The sequence below is a fragment of the Embiotoca jacksoni genome, unplaced genomic scaffold (assembly GCF_022577435.1).
Source record: "Embiotoca jacksoni isolate LCO1_2020_lvr unplaced genomic scaffold, fEmbJac1.0.p SCAF_11, whole genome shotgun sequence".
Taxonomy (NCBI): Eukaryota; Metazoa; Chordata; class Actinopteri; family Embiotocidae; genus Embiotoca; species Embiotoca jacksoni.
The window spans coordinates 16,656,232-16,670,116 of record NW_027185241.1 but is presented as its reverse complement, the minus strand read 5'-3'; the positions used below and the strand labels follow the sequence as shown (position 1 = coordinate 16,670,116).

The 13,885-nt window shown below is 43.0% G+C and overlaps 1 protein-coding gene across 1 annotated transcript; it reads left to right on the top strand.

The window, feature by feature from the left end:
- Positions 1-8,261: 8,261 nt before the first annotated feature.
- LOC138194547 (transmembrane protein 74) lies at positions 8,262-11,835 on the top strand. Its single transcript, XM_069143374.1, has 2 exons — positions 8,262-8,408; positions 9,054-11,835. Exon 2 carries the CDS (start codon positions 9,121-9,123, stop codon positions 9,964-9,966), a length of 846 nt encoding a protein of 281 aa, XP_068999475.1. The 5' UTR covers positions 8,262-8,408; positions 9,054-9,120; the 3' UTR covers positions 9,967-11,835.
- Positions 11,836-13,885: the final 2,050 nt, after the last annotated feature.

Here is a 13,885-nt window from a genome sequence, read left to right as displayed (position 1 = left end):
ACACCAGCCTCACTTCACTATTGTTTGACATATTTTTTAGCTCATTTTGGTCTGCAGTATATCGTAGTACAGTTTGTCTTTTTTAATGGTCTGACTTGCATCTGAACCCTGTGTTCAAAACTTTATGGAAATTGGGAGTCTTTGCTTCTTTCTTTCTCTGCACCTCTTTTGTTGCCTGAGTGTTATTGTGTCTCTCCTCCTCTCTCACTCTCTCTGTTGTCTACCTGCATCCTCATGACTTTTTACACCTCATTGACAAAGAAAGAAAATGAAGGTTCACGCTGTTCTGCATTTTAGTTCCATTAGAGCAGTGCTGGGTGGAAAGAGATGACGCCATCCACGGCTGGCATGGCCGCAGTTCTCCTACCTAGGGGTTAACAGCTGTAACATTAGACAGAGGAGCTTAGGGAGACATGTGTCTGATAGAGCTGCTTCTCAGCGGGAGGAAAGAGTCATCAACTGTCTGTACTCATCTCCATCTGCAGATAGAAACAACAAACTGAGACGCCTCATGAATTAACTGTTCATAATTAGCATTCTCCTCCTACTCCCTCTGGTGTTTTGGGTCCCGTAGCCAAAAAGCTAAACAAAATGGCTGAGGTTTCAGGCTGTCGCTCAACACTATCCCAGATTAGTGTGATTGTTATTCCCAGGGAAACTGCACGGGCTCGAGAGAAAAAGGGGGACGGCAGAGGATGAGATCTCAGCACAGTAGGCGATGCAGCTGTTTATAATACTGTGTACATAACCTTTCCAGGAGGCCAGTTTAGCAGTGAGAGCTCAGAAGTCTGTAGGAAAACAGCCAGGAAATATGCTCAGTCTTTCAGCTACTAGATTACCCAAAGACTGTGTGGATAAAAAAGCATGATTACCTTTAATGACATCAGTGATCAGGGTTTCCGAATTCAGCTGTGGATTAACACGGTTTAAAGTCTCCTGAGTGTCATAATCTTCAGCAGGTTAATTCTATTTGGTAATCCCAGGATCCTCTCAGAGGTTTTATATCAGCGTCCACATAACTCATCATGCGCTATTAATCCATTGTTACCTCTGTATCGACCCTCCGTGTCCCATTACGATTTATCACAGGGTCACAGGGAGGCTAGTTGAAGTGTTCGTTTCAGGTGAGAGACTGTGACAGCTCATCACTCCTCACAGCCGGGGGTAGGGGGGTCAAGAGGTAAAACCACACAATTCACAGGTGGGCGAGAAATTTGGTAATTTTTTCCCTGAAAAACTCATCCATCGGATGTGTTAGGGATGGCAGGCTCGCCAGGTTGTTTCAAGTGAATATTTATTCTGTTAATGTGAATGGTTATGTTTGCTATGACTGAAAATGTCACAGCTAGTTCCTTCCTTATTTAAAACAATAGTAGCCTATGAGAGTTTGGGGAAGAGGCTAATTTGATTTCTAATGCAGAAATAGGGAGATAAATAAAAAAATTAAAAAATCCCCTTTCCTGCACTTTCAAAACTTTATTATTGAAACAAACAACATAATGTCCAACAAAATGTCAAATTATTCCTTCAAGTAAAAGTACAGATATTTATTTTGTCTGCAAAATGTCCAAGTGTTGAGTGACCGTGCCCATTATCCAACAGCATACTCCCTTGTTATTGGTATAATTTGGGGGGACTTTGGGCGAAGGCAGGGTTCACTCTGGCACACAGGTCGCCAGTCCATAACAGGGCCAACAATTAAAGAAAGATAACCATTCACTGCCAATCTAGACTTAACACTTGACACGAGTCTTTGGAGTGTAGGAGGAAGCCAGGGAACAGAAAGAAACATGCAAACTCCACACAGAAAGGCTCCAGCTGACCTGCAGGTTCAAACCAAGAACCTTCTGGTGACTGTGCTACACTGCAGTTAATACAGTATATACTGTGAATGCAGCATTTTACTTTTATACTTGGTTAAGATGGAGGCAGTTCTACTACTTTTCAGTTAGGTAGTTTAATGTACACCAAACTATAGTATTGTATAGGCTAATAAACAAACAATGTCGTGATCAAATAAATCTAATGAGGCATAAGTGCAGTATTTCCGACCAAAAAAATGGAAATACCCAAGTAATATACCAGACTTAAGTATTTACTTTCCACTGCTGATCAGTTAATTTTCCATGATTCTGGTGTTCCTCCTTTTGGTCATCATTCATGGTGGGTCTTCACTGCCACCTCATGGTCAAATACTGTTACTGACATTAAACAAGAGAGAGGAGCCAAATTACTGTAAATATTTCCACTATGGAGCATTTTATAAAGATGCAATTTATCTGTATGAACTCAAGGTCGAAGATAATATATACATTTGGATGCTTAAAATGTGAGCACTGAGGGCCATAAATGTCTGCCACATAGCTTTGTAGCAGCCACTTGAAACTTAGCAGCTCACTTTGACACCTTTGTCCAAATATGAGTTTGAAGAATAAGGTACCCTAACTGACAAACTGGGATGAAGCCAAAAATATGCTTTGACCTGCAAAATTTTACCTGCATTTAATTCCCATTTAGTTTTTGTGCTGTTGAATTCTTTAACATTTTGTTCCATCCTTTGCAATCCTACCTCCAGATTTATTTATATTTATAAAATGTGTCCCTTCAGAGTTACTTCGAGCTGATATTTCCCCTCCAGCAGTTTGATTCAATTGCTGAACAATCACTGGAGCAGATGAAACAAACCGTAATGGACAGGCATCAATCTGAAGCTGTAAAAGGAGCTCCCTGTTTACTTCAACCAGACAGGAAGAAGAAATGTGAAGCGAGAGGCTACAACTGTCTATATATCTTATCACTGGACATGTTCACAAATTCACCGCAGTATGTTCTGAGTTATCACAATGCATTATTCATCTGCTGCGGCTTTTAAGAAAGGGGTCCCTTTTGTTCCTAATTGAAAATTCAAGGTAAACCTCGCAACACAAATCCAGAAGCACCAGCAGTGCCAGTAGACTACTCAGTGTTTGGCTCACCATATTCACTAGATATAAATGATGTCTTTGGCCCAAACTCAAGACTTTCTCATTTACCTAATGAGTAAAACTCATCCCATCTTCTCAAAAATATTTGCCTCGTCCATACTAAAGAGCAGCTCCGACTTTGCTTTCAGTTGCAGCTCACACAAGGATGCCAAAGCTAAATGTTGACTGATGAAATCAATGTGTATTCTAGCAGCTAAAACTAAGAGGTAGTTGTGTTATAATTAAGGTGCCATTATAACTGAGCACATAGGTGGAGGAGATAATCAGTACTCCAGATGGAGACAGAAGACAAGACAGACAATTATCTTTTAGAGCAGTGAGAGCTTTATGATGCACAAGCAGCTGTGGCGTGAGGGGATAACATCACGTTAATTATGATAAAGAGGCGATAAAGAGAAGAAGGGTCGATGAAATAGTGGGATTAATTATCTGAGTGGGTTTTTTTTTTTTAATCAAAAAGGTTTTTTTTCTCCTTTTTGTGAAATCTAGTCTTTGCATGAAGCATAAATCTTTGCCTACACACACACACACACACACACACACACACACACACACACACAATAAAGCCTTTACAGCCTTTATCATCCTTCCACTATCCCACAGTGTCTGTGGTGAGGCCAGCCACACTGCTTCAATTAGGAGTCACTGCAAATGAACTTGAAGGTCCAGGTGCTAAATATTTCATTTGTGTGTGCCACAACCATCACACACACACACACACACACACACACACACACACACACACACACACACACACACACACACACACACACACACACACACACACACACACACACACACACACTCATGCACACACACACTCATGCACACACACACACACACACACACACTCATGCACACACACTAAAAACCAGACTGAACCTCAGTCTGCCTTATTTGAATTCCCCTGCCATCCTGCTGTGTGCCAGCACTCATCTCTGGAAGGATTTTTAAGAGCTACTGCAGGGTTTGCGTGCCACACTGCCCAAACCAGCCCAAGGGACCGTGTTCACCTGCTTATTAATAATCTACAGTATCCTGCTGTCGTTGCACACTGCCTCATCGCAGATGATCTTTGTTCTTAGTTCTTCATCTGAACTCTGGTCATCGTCTAGTGTCGTCCATCCAGAAGCGGTTGCTCATACTCGATTATTCCACAGCAAATCACTCAATTGTTGAGTAATGTCTTCTTTTTTTTTTTTTTTTTGATGGTCCATCACCATTATTAAATTGCTCTCTTCTGATCTCTGCATTCTCTCTTTTAGAGCCAGTTTAAAGAGTGTATGAAGGCAGAAAATCAATGTCATGTGAAATACTGATAATAATACAAAATATGTCTTGTGTTGTATTGTTTTTGTGGCTACATTTTCATTTGCACTGAATTTATTGCAGCCTGACTACTTCTTCTCTTCAGCTCAGTAGCAGTGGTATGGTTGTTTTGTGATCAGTTCTTTATTGGTAATTTATCATGTTTAGGTGTGGAGTCACAACTGAATACAGCATAGAGATAACATACATTAGCTTAAATGTCTATGTGTTAAACATCACAGAATTGACAAGAGGTCAAAATTCAAATAGACAGTAAATTCAAGATATAAGCAGCCCTACCCTTCCCCACTTCCCTCCCACCCACTCAGGACCTTATGGACAATTATATTAAATATTTTTTTTGTATTAATTGCTTCCCTCCAGTGTGAAATATTTTCTGATTTTGCCTGGTGTATGTTGGCATCCCAGTTTTCCATGTTAGCTCTGTCTAAGAAGTCAGGAAGCCATCTCTGTATATTGAGACTGAGGAGCTTTCCAACTACAAGCTATCAGTTTCTTCACTGCTGTGAAGTCAGTTAGCCAGAGACGTCTCTCGTTAGCACAGAATACAATGTTGGCAGTCGTGTTTTTAAGTGCTTTGTATCAAGATTCACACCAATATAGTGTTTTCTATTCTATTGTAGATTTCTTTTTTTTTTTTTTCTTTTTTTTTTTTTAAGGAGCACCATTATGCATGGTGGAACAGTGGTTAGCACTGTTGTCTCACAGCAAGAAGTTCTAGATTTGAACGTCGGTTCGAGCTGGGTCCGAACCTTAGCTGGGGCCTTTCTTGGTGGAGTTTGCATGCTCTCCCTTTTCCTGCGTGGGTTCAGGATAAAGTGAGTATGATAATGGATGGATGGACCTTTAGACCAACAGCATGTGCTCATACTCAACCAAATAAGGCTGAACCCAGGTGTTCTTATTTAGACTTACCAATACCTGCAGGACTCCATAGTTTCCAAAGACCGAAGACAAATTTTATGTTAATGGAGGCCTAGTTAACAAGTATAACGAGTACACAAAAAGGCCAAGTCCTCTGTGTGAAACAAGCCGTATATTCATTATTTTTTAAATTACTGGAGGGGAGGGTGCCTTTTTTGTTTGGTTAAATTTAATTAAACAGACTGGATGTATCGCTGCTACAATGTTGGTAAAAAAGGATGAACTGAAATCCGCCTGTTACGCCAACATGGGAGTAGCCTGGCACCACCTGACTCACCAGACTGAACTCACAGGTTCAGTCTTTGTTGTGATTATAGTCCTGTTTGCATTAAGGTTTGCTCAGCCACTCTGAAGGGTGGTATGTAACGTAGTTTAATTAACAGTATGTAACATACAAACATTACTCATGTAAAATTACGTACTTTAACCAAAACCAAGATACTTTCCAAACCCTAGCCATGTGGTTTATGGTGCTCAAATCTAAAGTACCAGGCATGACAATATGTGACGTAAACATGGTGTCCTTTGGTGGACTGACAGGTGTCTTCCACGCTATGGTTTGGTTACTCCATATTCCTTGTAGTCACATTTTTTGAATAGCCTGAAAGTGCTGGTTTGCAGTGTTAAGTATTTGGAGCTATAAAATTAGGTACAAACAGACTGTGTCTAGCTTATTTTTGAGTAAACTGAATCAACTATATATCAGTGTTACGACTGGGTTTTACTCAGATGTAACTGCCATCAGTGGAGGCTTTTCAGACATGTTTGTTCGCAAATGGTTTGTTGACACTTCTGTTGGTTATAAAATTGTGAGAGAGATACCATAACTGTCAAAAATTCTCAATATTCCTGACATGGAGCTCCAAGTCAATGGCTGATCAGGGCATGTTTTTGTCCCCAGTTCCTCACAATTACAATCAGACAGAATATTTGTGACTTGAATATTGACCTGAACCATTTAGAAATTGGTATAGTCTCAATATAGTATGAATGTTGCATTACCTTACATCTGGCACTAAATCAAGTGTGAATAACTAGCAACGATGACTAATCTCTATGTAAGAGCTTGTTTTTGTGCAGCCTGTTCTAATTCCACGATGCATACATTTGTAAGACTAAACTTACAAAGAGCTGCTGCAAAGAGCCTCTGGGCTTTTTTTCCCCCCAGCAGCACCTTATTTCACATTTGATGTGGTTCTATCTCATTTCACTGTATTTTGCTCCACAGTCTGCTGCTGTTGGACACTGACCGACTCTAGCAGCTCCTGCAGCAGCTGGAGCTGAGGTGAACTCCTCCATTCACTAACTCACTTCACAATTCACACTCCTAACACACACTCTGTCTCGCTATTGTTCTCCCTCCTCCTGCTGTATTCGGAGAGAGCTCCACTTCCCCCTCCCCATCACCATTTGATATCCGCTGCTAGCTAAGGACAAAGCAGTGCTACATTCATGTTTCATAGTCCTTCTCCTGTGTGTGCGTACATGCCTTTGGCAGGAGAGACACTATGAGGATATATCGCCTTCAGAAGCACTAACTCCCCAGCTGCCCTTCCTCTTACAGGCCTGGTGTCCTTGCCAGCAGGAAAAGTGGTGCATTGTTGCAGACAGATAGCATCTGATAGTTGGCTGTTGTTACCTCTCAGATGAGCACACAGTCAGATTCCAGCCTCCTCTCTCCGGCTCTCTGCATGGGATGGACTGAAGGCAACCACCAAACACAGTGAACCATTACCATCCATCAGTCAATGACCCGTGAGTGTCTGTGCCTCTCGTCTCCCTGCAAACTAATTTTTGGGAACAAAAATGCTCCCTGACTGCCTCCCTCTCTTCTCCTCTCTCGCCACTCTCCCTCTCTCTTTACTCATCTGTTAAATGGAGTCTTGTTGGGAAATGAGCCAAAGCTGTTCACCCATCAACCACGAGGACTCCAGGAAAAAGTGGCAACTATATTTATAGCCGCTGGCTGCTCATGCCAAATAAGGTTCAACAGTCAGCAAATGAATATTCAGTTTAAAGTAGGATTAAGCACTTTAAATGGTTGATGGTGGCCAGTTTTAGCATTGAGTTTACAAAGTGTCACTTCCCAAGAAGAACATAAGTCAGTTACAGTGCTAAATGTTTGTTATAAATCTTTAAAGATGCTCCTGGGACAAGGACTGTGAAGTTGTGAGAATAAATGACATCTCCCGAAGATTTACAGGAGGTCACAGATCAGATTAAACTATTAGACCTCTAGATTAAACATGGATTAGGGTGGCTTTGACATAGTGACCAGTAATCTTTTGAGAGAGCTGCAGGAGAACAGATGGTGCGATACAACGCAGTTTAACAATGTCGTCTGCATAATGCAGCAAGATTTTTCAGATATAATGACGACATTAACTGACAACATACAGTGCCGATTACTTCATGTCCATGATATTCAATGGATACAAACACATATCATGCTGTGTCTGTTTATTTGCAGTTGCTACATAAACTGGGGAAGCATGTCTGGTGATTAAACATTTTAATATTGAGTTTAGATTGCTTGACAGTAGATTATGAACATGTATCTGTACTGGCATAATATTCTCTCTATGAATTCCACCTGTCTATATTTAGTACTAACTTCACAGCAATCACAGGACACTTTATAGCCCTTAGGCTCCTTGTATAGTGACATATTTCTTCATGTCTTGATGGTATTCAGCCTATCTCCTGTAGTAAGGCCCACTAACATGTCCTTGACATCCGCTGGTGCTTTACAGTTCATTTTTGACATTTTAGTGGCATTTGATTCTGCTTATATGTTTCCTGCAGGAGAGGAATCGCCTTTGAATTTACATATATGTTGTTCATGATCGTCAAGTCCCAGGATTCCCCTCAGCCCCGTCAAATCCCCATCCCCTTTGTGTTGACTGACTGGCAGTGATCTCAATCGGCTCAGAGATAGCGGCGCTCCTTTCAGCGCCACGACGCGAGCAGCTGAGGCTCTGTGTGGGAGGGACTAAGGGAGAGCTCCCCTCAGTGCAGCCTGCCGCCACACCACTAAACAGGGACTCAATGCATCCTAAGCATATACACTGAAAAGGCTTTTGTGTTTTTTGTATCTGCCCCCGTTGTGTGGTCTCGCCCGCTGTAGTGTCTCTGAAGAAGAGAAGTCGAAAGGGATGCTGAAGTAGCGCGGTGAGTTTATATTCTTTTTATTTGTGCAATCTGCGGAAGGTTTTTTTTTTTGTTTTTTTTTTTTGGCAGGGATTAGAAAAAAATAAACCCGTATTGTGCACGGCTGGTCCACCCTTATGCAGAGGAGCATCTCACGTCTTCTGATGAATTCAAATAAAGTGTGCAGGACTATTCCGGCACATATTTCTGAAGTATAGCTGTCATTTAAGGCTGATTGTTTTTTCGGAAGTGTCCTAGATTCATTTCTATTTATGAATATTTGCTATGTAGTCTATGGCTTAGTTTTAGCCCAGTTTTCGAATGTGTCTATTCATAAAACAATCCCTATTAAGAACATAATTTACATGGGTTAGCTATGGCTTAATCTCGGTTTATACGTGAATTGTTTTCCTAATTGGATAGGCATTTAGCTAATCACAGAGCTATATAAGCGACATTCAAAAAGGATCCACGTATTTCACCTAAACCATCCAATCAACTTTAAAGTGGTTTATATTTCACTGTTACTGTGTGTGCATTTTGTGCACCTTTCAAATTCACACACAAGTTTTTGCATATTCGCGGAAAACAGGTTTAACGCTTTGCAATGAGGGCAATCTCATAAAGATGCACCATTTAACTTAGAGCTGCTGTGTGTCTTATTAGGGATGCTGTGGAGTGAAAACATCGTGGGAGGAAGGCTCAGAGTGAACCAGCGGGTGGCGAAACACGAATGGCTTCTCCAGAGCTGCTTACCGCAGATGAGGGAGGCAAACAGACCGATATTACCGACGTCCTTGACCGGGTTTCCGCCGCCCTGCATGCCCGCAAATCGGGTGGATCAACAGGAGGAGCGCTCCCAGGGGAGGGCTGCTGTAACCCGGTCCGCAGCTGCCATGGCCGGTGCCTTTCAGCACCAAGGACGGCGCCGCGCAAGTCGGGCGCGGAGGTTAAACTCGGTCACCTCGGCGAGGAGAAAGTGAGAGTTTGTTGTGACGAGGAATTAGAGACATCTTTCACTTATATTGATGAGAATGTTAACCTACGATTGGCCAGCCCGGAGACTAGTTGCAAAAGTACTCACAGACCCGTGCGCAACGGCGAGCCTTGCTCCGAGACTTTACCGGAGCTTTCCTTCATGTCCGAGGATGATCTCTCCTTCGGGGAGGGCTCCGGGAGTTCTATAGACTACGGGTTTATCAGTGCAGTCACGTTCCTGGTGACCGGGATCTCCTTGGTGATCATCTCCTACGCCGTGCCTCGGGATGTGGTGGTGGACCGTGACAGCGTGTCGGCGAGGGAGATGGAGAGGCTGGAGATGGAGAGCGCCCGGATAGGTGCCCACCTGGATCGGTGCGTCATAGCGGGACTGTGCCTACTCACGCTGGGCGGCGTGGTGCTCTCCACGCTGCTGATGATCTCCATGTGGAAGGGGGAGATGTACAGGCGAAAGGTCATCGCTTATTCCAGGCGTTCAGCCAAACTGTACGGCTCGATCAGCCTGAAAACAAGGTCCAGTCCCAGCCACTCGTCTGCGCACCTGTCCCTAGAGGAGGAAATGGAGGAAACTTTGACTTAAGCTGCTACTCTGCAAATAAAAAACAAAATTTCGATTGAGGATTAATGCCATTCACACTCATTCTCTAACATACTGTAGCCTAAAACTGTATGCATACATTCAAAGTGTAAGTCTGCAACGTTTCTGTCTTACACTTTAGAGACACATCAAATCTTATACTATATTTCCACATGGCAAACAGAATGGACAAGAAAAGCAAAGTGAGCAGTCTATCTGGTATTAAATTGTCCCCAAATTATTTAACACAAAACCATAAACATGAGCAGGGAGAACGTGTAGAGCTTTGAGTCACAAAACACAAGATCCTTTTTTTTTTTGTACACAGGATGCAATCTCCAAGAGCTTCCATGTATTATTAAGGCTATTCATATTTAATGCGAATGTTTCCAACAGCAAAACTGCGCACAGACACGTTTCAGGAAGTAGGGGAAAGTGTGTCTCCAGGGCAGGAGAGTGGGAGTAAGGAGGGATGTAAAGCTGCCCCCGTCTCCTGTGACGTGGGGGAATCAGCTCAGTGGCCCACATGGTAATATCCAGTGACAGCCCCTCTCTGGTGCAGTGCTGAGGTAAGCCAGTAAGCCCGGCTTCCTGCTTCTGAGCCAAAGCTACACATCGGTTTGATTGTTGTGAGCGATTTGACTGCGTTTGACAGTGCTGACATCCGCTGTGCATCTTCATCTGCTTTTTCTTGATCCTCTCTGCTCTTCTTGACCTCATTCTTGCCTCTCCTCCTCTGCCACAGGAGACTTCCTGTCCTCTGGCAGGACTTCAGTGCTCTCTTAGACCTTTACAGTTAGATTTAGAAGAAGTGTGGGAAGGGTCCCGGACAACCACAGCCCAAGTGCCTGTGACATTTTAAGGTTGATCAGCCTTTCCCTACTCCAGCCAGCTTTTCTCGTCCCGTCTTTCGCTGTGAGGATGAACTTAAGAACATCTAATCACACATGAAAGAGCTGCCCTATTTCCAAAACCTTAAGCCGTCACTACTTCAAAGAGCTAATTACCTCTCCAAAGTGCGGTGTCATTCTTTTAAAGGTTATATTTGATGTTATCGCAGTTAAAAAAAAAAACAAAAAAAACTGCAGGTGAACACATAGCTTAAAAAGGAGAGATTTTTCACGCGCAAACTCACTAAAAATGTTAAGTGACCAGACAAGTAAAAAACAAAACCCTCCTTTTCTTGGTTGAAGAGTATTTGAAGTTCTGTCTGAGTTAATTCCATGTGAAAGCAACTTCCCCTTTCTCCCTGATGGTTATTAATGCAGGCTGAACAGGCCTGCAGAAAGAATTAAAGAATGTCACGTGATTCTCTTGAAAAAACAACGTCAGTTTTTTGTGTCGGCTCGTCCGCTAGGCTCATAAATCATACATGAACTGCTAGAATTCATTCATATTTGCATATATTCATATACACAGCCAAATGTTGCATTCTGCAAGACAAGTGCTAATGAATCTTACACTGTCACCGTTACCTTGGTTTCTGGTCCTTTCATTTCCCAGGCTTTGCGACCCTGTTTCAGGGCTTACATTCAAAACGACATGAGTCAGCCTGTATTAATGAGATGCGTAGGCTGATCACTCTTTGGTAAACAGCTCGAGGTCACATTGTTGATGCTCTTTGATTCACTTGCATTGTGTCACAGCATATACACAAACAGATGAAGAAAAGCAGTATGTGATGAAACGATTATTCCAAAGTAATTTGAGTTTGTGTTATTGGGGCTTTTTTTATTTTCTCTTCCTGCAACCACAGAGCTGACAAGTGTGCGCGCATCCCCGAAAAATAAAAAATTACATTTCAAACTGGCAATAAAATGCCAAATGGAGAAATTTCCAGGAAAGGTAATAAACATTAATGATCCAAATGAGGCAATGTTGTCCTGTTCTCTTTACAGCAGCAGTAAATCCACTCTTACAGATGTTAAAGCGATATTTCACTCATTGAGCTCTCCTGATGTTGTTGGCTGTTGAAACCAGGTGCAACGCCCAAGTTGGGTTGCTGGACACTCATTTCTCCCCGCTTCCTCTTTCTTTCCCACTCACCAGTACTTTGACAGAAAATGAAACCTGTTCAACATTTAAAGGGCAGCCAACCACAATGATGCCAGTGCCAAAAATTATGAATGATAACATTGAAGCAATTAAATTAAACTGCAGAAAATGCACTGGCTGCATTACACGTGAAATACGTCAGCGCTTTGGTGTCAGAGTCTCATTTAGAGGGGGCATCATCTGTGACAATGTCACTCTTGTAACACACAGAGGATAATAGAGGCCCAAGGGAAACCATTCACAAACATGAAACGGACTCGTCTGCAGTGTGTAATGTGCTACGCTGCAGGTTTTCAAACATATACCATTCCTCCCCCGTTCTCCTGTTCCCTCTTTATCTTCTCCCTCTTCTTCTCTCTGTCCTCCTCCATGTTTGGCACCATGCCTCACAACCAACACCAGGCTTCCCCTCATACAGCCAACTAAACATGTTTGGGGGATTTAATCAGGGATTTGCTTGAAGCGACAGCATTTTACACACCAGGCTCAAGTGTATTTCCAGAGGTTTCATGCATAAGCTCTTTATCCTTGAGCAGTGCACAGCTAAATCACCCTTATTGATATTTGGTTGGCTCCTCTCTAAGTCGATCCCTTCAGGTAAGGCTAAGGAACAGCTGAACTGCTGCCATCAGCTAATTTCCCAAAGGTGTTATTACACTCCTCCGTCCTGTCATTGCTGAGACTCCATGTGTGTGTGTGAGTATGTGTTTATGAGTTTGCATAGGTGTGGCGCGTCACCTTCATAGATTAAAGAACTGCTGACCTGAACAATTCATTTCAAACAGTTTGTGTGGACACATTTAAAGGTGGTCTGCAGAGGCTTTTCCACCCAGGCAAGAATTAAAGTCAATGGAAAATGCAGCCAGAACAAGAAAAAGCTGCATAACCTTTAGATGCTATATATGGGATTGAACTTAAAGGAGTAGTTTGACATTTTGGGAAATGCTGAACTGGTTTTTCAGTTACAACAGTGCTAAAAAGCATCATAGAGATGAAAATGGGAGAAGTCACTCCATCCTCTTTTGTGCATTGATATCCAAAATTCAGCTAATAACAACTCCAAAAACCTCTGCTTCAAGGCCACAGTCGATTACAAATGAGTGAATCGTCCTATTCAATTAGTATTTCTGTCAACTTTGTCACTGCTTCATTTCTATTTGTTATGTGAGGTGAGGTGTAACAGGACCCAAACGCAGGCACGCAGACTCAGGTATAAGTTCAAAACACAGTCTTTATTGATCAACAAAGGCCGGTACCTAAAGTCAATGTCTGATTCCCAAGTCAGGAGGGAAACACCACCAACTCTCACCGGGGTCAGGCTGCGCTGGGAGAATCCTGAGGTCCTCCACGGCGAGCGGCAACAGACTCTGGAGTGACCGGGCAGCTCTGACTGGTAGCTATGCAGCACCTGGTACTCCCACGTGGTCTCCCGTCCAAGTACTAACCAGGCCTGACCCTGCTTAGCTTCGGCAATCAGCCGAGATTGGGAGCACTGACTGATTGCACGGACTAGAAGCAGAAACAGGGTACCGGTGCGGGAGCGAACGGACTGACGGACTGGCAGTGACGGGCAGTATCTAGCAGTATGACCGACACCAGATGACTGCAGGGGCGGGGTACATATAGCCCGGGGAGGTGATCAGGGAAATGAGCCACCTGCAGGTGGTGATTTGGGGAGAGTAGTGGCAGCTGCTGAGACCGGTGAGGAGTGTGGCCATGGATGGGAGGTGACAGGAGGTGGGGAGAGGAGGACACAGAACACATGGGAAAACAATAACAAACAGACAGGGGAATGACAGAAAACACGAGAAGTGATTGGAGACAAAACAGAGGAGCAAACAGTAGGAACAGACAGGAATCCTGACAC

Coding starts and splice junctions, on each gene's coding strand:
- LOC138194547 (XM_069143374.1), top strand. CDS start 9,121: ATGGCTTCTCCAGAGCTGCTTACCGCAGATGAGGGAGGCAAACAGACC.